This window comes from Limulus polyphemus, unplaced genomic scaffold (assembly GCF_000517525.1).
Source record: "Limulus polyphemus unplaced genomic scaffold, Limulus_polyphemus-2.1.2 Scaffold5377, whole genome shotgun sequence".
Taxonomy (NCBI): Eukaryota; Metazoa; Arthropoda; class Merostomata; order Xiphosura; family Limulidae; genus Limulus; species Limulus polyphemus.
In genome coordinates, this window is record NW_013670987.1 from 16872 (window position 1) to 23901 (window position 7030).

Genomic DNA, 7030 nt, shown 5'->3' on the forward strand with positions numbered 1-7030 from the left:
ATTACTGCTTGTTTATACAGGTTATGTTGGTTCTATTACAAACCATTACTGCTTGTTTATACAGGTTATGTTGGTTCTACTACAAACCATTACTGCTTGTTTATACAGGTTATGTTTGTTCTACTACAAACCATTACTGATTGTTTATACAGGTTATGTTGGTTCTCACTATAAAAGTTTCTTTAATTGTTCTTTCGTTATGTTGGTTCTCACTATAAAATATTCTTTAATTGTTCTTTCGTTATTTTCTCGAGTGAGTTCATGTAAGACTAGATTCAGGTTCTCTAGTTCGTGTGTTGTTTGTGTTTAAAATATTTGAGAGGATGGGTTTTTATGTTCAGTTAAATAGTACAACAAACTGAATGACTTATGTTATAGGTAAAGATTTTCAAACAATGATGATATAAAAATAAAAATAATAACTTTGCAGGCTTCTATACACTGGGAGACAGAGCCTTAAGGGGTAATCACATGATTTACGTATTTATTGGTGAGAATATGCATAAACTTCAGTAGATTTATTTTGTTAAAAACAAACTCTCTTGAGATTCTTTTTCCCCTACATTATTCTCTTAAGTAAAGTTTTTACAAGATTAGCTTTGAATGTTGATAGATTGAAACTATCAAAAACATACTTGTTGGAAGATGTAATTACTTGATGCTTCATTCAGATAAAACCAAACTAGTAGGCTTAACGTTAGTGCTTATACACAGAAATCATGATCAGGTAGTTTCCCTTTTTCCTGAACTCAATTGTAAATATAAAGCGTTTATGATCACTCTTTAAGTAGCTAAGAAAAGTATTAGTTCTGGACTCTATAAACAATAATTTCTTTTAAGTACGCTAAGGACCTTTAAAAATAAAAAAAAATTAAATTAAATTAAATTAGCCCCCGCCCAATAAGTTTTGATAAGGTAATGTAAGAACTCTATTACTATATTGTTTCTGCAACTCGAAAAACCGTTGATAACATGCACATTTTCATCCATGTAAATAATCCCATATAATTATTATTACAGAAAGTCAGTAAATAAAATGTTCAATAAAACAGATATTTCTGTTAATCATGTATAATAATAATGATAATATCTTCTACAATTTACTTCTTTCGAGGTAACAAAAAACTGTATTAACAAACATCTGTAGTTACAAATGAAACACAGATGGCATACATCTGTAGTTACATATGCAACACAGCTGGAATTACACTCAAGTTTTCAGACTTTTTTGTCATTTTTAAGGATATGCTTGTCTACTTTGTATAGCACTTAACCTGGATGTTATTTAGGTTTACCTAAATTATGTAAACTATAATTATAAACTTACAACGAAATAATAAGAATGACTAACAATGCTTTCATTTGTTATTTACTATAAAAATATTGGTATATTTAATTCTGTCAAACACGGAACTTGATGGAAGGGCTGTCAATACAACTTAGTAGTATTAAAGAACCTTTAACATTGTATAGATGGGTTGGCCTCTAAACGTTTCTACCAGGTAATTAGCGGTAACCTATCAACCACGTCTGACCCCAGATAAGCCAGGCAATTGACCTGTGGAAATACTCCTAGCTGGCCGATGTGAGGTCCACACCTGCCACGTATTAACAAGCCTTATGACCTGGGGATTACTTTAGTCAATGTCAGTCTTACTGAGCTCTGCAGTTATGAGTGCTTGCTGAATACAGGAACAGTGGTTTATAATAATATATATAGCGTACAATATTGTACCAATATTTCAGCTGGTGATGATTCCAGTTTCCAATGCTGCTACAACATTGTGTAAACAGCTACATCATTTCTTCGTTAACAGACATGGATACTAAGGTTAACAAATATTTGTTACATATTTTGTTCTTTGAAAATAATATATAAACATAAATTGTATCCCATTATTTTTTCACTGCTTGTACATAGCAATAATAAAACACTGTAATAATTGTTTGTAATTATGCACAAAGCTACACAATGGGCTATCTGTGTTCTGCCCACCACGGGTATCGTAACCCGGTTTCTAGTGTTGTAAATCCGCAGACATACCGCTATGCCACTGGGGGGCACTGTAATAATAAAAGATTAAAGAAGCTAGCTACACGATTACATTACGTTTGTGTTTTTCATTGATTACTTCAAAATAAAGCTTAAAATTATATTACAATTACACTGCGTTTAAAAAAAAATTCAATTTTCTATAAAAGCTAAATAATATCAATTGAATACGATTTAGAGAAATACTCCAATTTATTTTTAAAATTAAATATATACAAATGACTTTATGTTTAATTGTTAGGTTTATGTATATAAACAAAGTTGTTTCAAACATAAGTTACTTGATTTTATGCTGAATTTCCAACAATTTCATTTTTTTTTTAAACGTAGTGTATATCATGACCCATAGAAGCTCAGGTCCATCAAAATTTTACTTTTCGTGCTTTTTTTCTGGCAGATGTTCGAACAAGTTGTTTCAAGTCCAATTTCTCAGCCATTTCATGTTCTATTGACAGAGTTGAAAGCCCAACAAGTCTTTCTTGCGTCATGGTTGAGCGTAAATACGTTTTTATTAGTTTTAGTTTGGAAAAACTTTTCCAACCACTGGCCACAGATACAGGGAGTGTCAAGAGAATACGTAAAGCAATAAGTACATTTGGAACACTGTCGGTCAGAATATCTTGTGGGGGAGACACTACAATAACTACATTTGGAACACTGTCTGTCAGAATATCTTGTGGGGGAGACACTACAATAACTACATTTGGAACACTGTCTGTCAGAATATCTTGTGGGGAAGACACTACAATAACTACATTTGGAACACTGTCTGTCAGAATATCTTGTGGGGAGACACTACAATAACTACATTTGGAACACTGTCTGTCAGAATGTCTCGTGGGGATGCACTACAATAACTACATTTGGAACACTATCTGTCAGAATGTCTTGTGGGGATGCACTACAATAACTGCATTTGGAGCACTCTCTGTCAGAATGTCTCGTGGGGATGCACTACAATAACTACATTTGGAACACTATCTGTCAGAACGTCTTGTGGGGATGCACTACAATAACTACATTTGGAACACTATCTGTCAGAATGTCTTGTGGGGATGCACTACAATAACTACATTTGGAACCCTATTTGTCAGAATGTCTTGTGGGGAGGCACTCTTCTCCACCCGTCTTGCAATGACTTGTAATTCTCTACACATATCTGCAGCATCAATTTATCGATTATCACCATGTTGTAAAGCTTTTTCTAGTGTTAAAAAATGATCCATTATTTCTTTCGTTGTCATTCTGCATCTTGTGGACAAAATAAAAATTCACCTTCAGCTTTTGCTTGGGATTCTGAATTGGTTCATCATCTCCCTCGTATGTGATCTGTTTCTTCCTTCTCCTAATATGGACTAGCTCTGATTCAAATTCTGCTGATATGTCCAACTCCTCCTCAAGTTCCTTTACATTTACTATCGCTTTTACATATTCTTCGTCATTCCTGCAGTTTACAAGACATTTTTTGTTTCTTTCAGTTATTCAACTGCATCATGTATATCAAATTCCTTCTCATGAATTTTGTTGCTTGATATATTTATCTCAAACAGAATATCATACCAAACAACGAGGAAAACGTTGAACTTGAAATGTCCGCGTGCCTCAACCCGTGAAGAATTGCCAGAGATTTCAATTAAGGCATCAAATATACTGCCAAGCTGATAGCGAAGAGCTTTCAAAGAACTAATATGGTTTTCCCATCTTGTATCACTTAATGGTTTCACTGTCAGATTTGGGACATGTCGTTTCAGAACCTCCCAGCGGCGTGTCGAAGCTGAAAAGTACACATAAGCATGTTGTTACAGATTAAATAATGCTGTTGCCTCCGGGCAACTTTTGACAGCATCATTAACAACCAACTTTAAAGAACGTGCACTGCAGGGTACGAAGAGTGCTCGTGGATTAATGTCCAGTATTCTCCCTTTTACACCATTTTCTTTTTCTTTCATGTTGCTTCCATTATGACATTCTTGACCACGCATGTTTTCGACTAGTACTGGCATTATCATATACTTGACCACACATGTTTTCGACCAGTAATGGCATCCCCTGTAACTGATGAAGAATGGTGAAGAATGCCAAATCCTACAAAATGTTCTTTGACGCGAGGCTCTAGGTTGCAATCATCAGCGTCTGAAGGTATGTCTACAAACCGATGTATATTGGTCATTTGTTCAACATGGATTACATCTGGTGTACAATCTCAAATTATGTAATAGCACTTTGCGGCATGCGCAGATGTTATTATTTCTTTTTTGATCGCAATGGCTAAGAGCTGAACCAGTTCGTTTTGTATCTCTTTCCATAGGTAGTGTACACATGTCTCGCTGTCTTGTATATTACGTAGATATTCCTTCATAAGTGGGTCAAACAAAACAAGATATTCTACAAGCTTTAAAAAGTTCCATTGCTTGAGGTGTACAGTTTGTCATGTGATCCTCTAAAAGGCAGATTTTGCATAGCAAGAACTCTCACTAAACCAATCAGCCGTTCTAATATTTGTTGCCAATATTTTTCTTGCTGTTTGATGTGGTACATATTTGTTTCGTCAATTGTTTTCTTGCTGTTCAGTCTTAGTTCAAGCTCTCTCCAGTTCTGAAAATTATTCAAATATTCCTTACTTCAACGTTAGAACTACAGATATGTTTTACAGTCTCTGCAACCTTCACCAGCAAGAGATGAACCATTTTGGTTTACAGTAAACAGCTTACAACAAAAGTAAAATACCGAGTCCTTTGACTTGGAATAATGTAGCCATTTCCTCCAGCCATTACCCTCTTTACACCAGCTGTTTGTTTGTCTGTTATTAAATATGCACAAAGCTACACAAGGGCTATCTGTGCTCTACCCACCACGGGTATCGAAACCCGGATTCTAGCATTGTAAGTCCGTAGACATACCGCTGTGCCACTGGAGGGCATACACCAGCTGAAAAACACAGTCGTAAAATTATAATCAACTTGCGAACAAGAAATTTACAGTTTTATGATCATCCATATCACCGAGTAAATCTGTTATCTGGCAAAATTCTAAAAGTTTCACTTTAGTTATTTGCAAACGTATAAAATTAACATATGCCTCAAAAGGTATATTCTTTTTTTCATGTGAAAACTTGGCTTAATACTTGACTAATCCTTGATTAAAAGCTTGACAACACAGTGTTATAATAAACGTATTCAGTAGACTACTAAACTTGACCAGTGGGGGGAACAACTGCTGAGAACCCGGCACCGCTCCCTCTCTCATTATTTTATAATACGAATACCTAATCTACTAGGAGCCCAATGAGCCCTTAAAAGTCCACTATAGGCACGTAATATACGTATGCATATACACATACGACTGTGGTCGTCCTTGGTGGTATCTGCTGTGGACTCTACATATTTAATGAATCTGGTTTATATTATGATAAAATCTGACGAGAAGCACTAAGATTGTAAAAGAAAAAAACTCGTTATAAACACGTTTCTGTCCCATACATAATTAATCCTTAACCCGCTTTTATTTCAACGAATATATAAAAAAAGAAACCGTAAGTCAAGCATTATAGAATATGCATATTATAATACAAGAAAAATCAGATAATTACATTACAGAAATAAAACAATTTCAATTTACAGTTCGGCAAGCTGACGAACCGAGTTCTTGAAACTTGTTACTATCACTAAAATCCATTTGATTTTGACCACTCTAAGAAGATGACAGCCTGCATTTTCCACTCCACACCACCCACGTCAAATCATGTGACAGGTCATAACACCACACGACCATTCCAGGGAGAGGGTGGAAGTTACACCCCCCCCACCCCAAAGCGTCGCTGCTTATTGTGAGAACGAAATTTTCTCATTCTTTTAATAAAACAATTCCAACAAAGTTTTTTTTTTCTTTTCAACATTGCTATCATCAGTCTTACCCAGTGCTCCTTTTATTACTAAGTTTTCGTGTTTTTAGTTGGATTAAGTAATTTTCTCTAAGTTGTTTTGAATTTGTGTGGCGCCCCCAGATTTTGGCGTCATGGGGCGATCGCCTAGTTTGCCTAGTGGGTATCGCCGGCCCTTTTTGTCCAAGGGCTATACCGATCGTTGATGGCGCCCTGTGCGAGATGTAAATTCTGCGTCCCTCCTCATAAAAATCTAATTTACCCTAGTCTTAAAAGGCTTCGAGGCCCCTAAGGGTCGGCGTTCTGTGCACACACACACTGCTCGCATTATCCTAGGTTCTTCCCTAGTTTAGGACCTTAAAAACAATAAAAACTCATTAGTACGTTTGGGATCTCAAAAACAATCATAATAATCAAAAGAAAATTATTAGTACGTTCAGAACCTAAAAAACAAGAAACAAAGATAGACCAGGTTCTGAAATGAAGGTTAAAGTTTTTGAACTTTTCTTTCAGCCAGTTTCGACTGTCTTTAAGAACATATTGGGAACTAATATAGAACTTGTAGCAACACAGTAACAACACAGTGGGAAGTAATATAGAACTTGTAGCAACACAGTAACAACACATTGGGAACTAATGTAGAACTTGTAGCAACACAGTAACAACATATTGGGAAGTAATGTAGAACATGTAGCAACACCATAACAACACATTGGGAACTAAATGTAAAACTTGTAGCAACACAGTAATAACTACGAAAAAAATAATGCATCAACACTATCAATTCCCTTTGCAATATTAAACACCTCAATCAGATCTCCTCCAACTCATTTTTTTTCGAGAGAAAACAATTTCAGAGATCTTAACCTCTCCTTATATGACAACCCCTCTATCCCAGGCACCATTCTAGTATCCCTTGTCTGAACTCTTTCCAAGAATTCAATGTATTTCCTAAGGTAAGGAGCCCAAGACTGAACACAGTACTCCAAATGTGGCTTAACCAATGACTTATACAATGAAATTATAACCTCTTTAGACTTATGTTCAATATTTCTGTAGATAGAACCTAAAATTCTATTTGCCCTACCACTAGCAAC

At 35.4% G+C, this 7030-nt stretch overlaps 1 protein-coding gene across 1 annotated transcript; it reads right to left on the reverse strand.

The window, feature by feature from the left end:
- Positions 1 to 2415: 2415 nt before the first annotated feature.
- On the reverse strand, positions 2416 to 4223 carry LOC106472490. Its single transcript, XM_013933146.1, has 4 exons — positions 4067 to 4223; positions 3614 to 3827; positions 3329 to 3497; positions 2416 to 2901 (listed from the first exon to the last, which is right to left on the reverse strand). Exons 1-4 carry the CDS (start codon positions 4221 to 4223, stop codon positions 2416 to 2418), a joined length of 1026 nt encoding a protein of 341 aa, XP_013788600.1.
- Between the last annotated feature and the right edge of the window lie 2807 nt (positions 4224 to 7030).

Excerpts from the sequence above, each read along its gene's own strand:
- LOC106472490 (XM_013933146.1), bottom strand. The coding sequence starts at position 4,223 with ATGACCAATATACATCGGTTTGTAGACATACCTTCAGACGCTGATGAT. Across the intron at positions 3,498-3,613 it reads AACGTTTTCCTCGTTGTTTG|GAATGACGAAGAATATGTAA; the intron begins GTATGATATTCT and ends TGTAAACTGCAG. Across the intron at positions 2,902-3,328 it reads ATCCCAAGCAAAAGCTGAAG|TGCATCCCCACGAGACATTC; the intron begins GTGAATTTTTAT and ends TAGTTATTGTAG.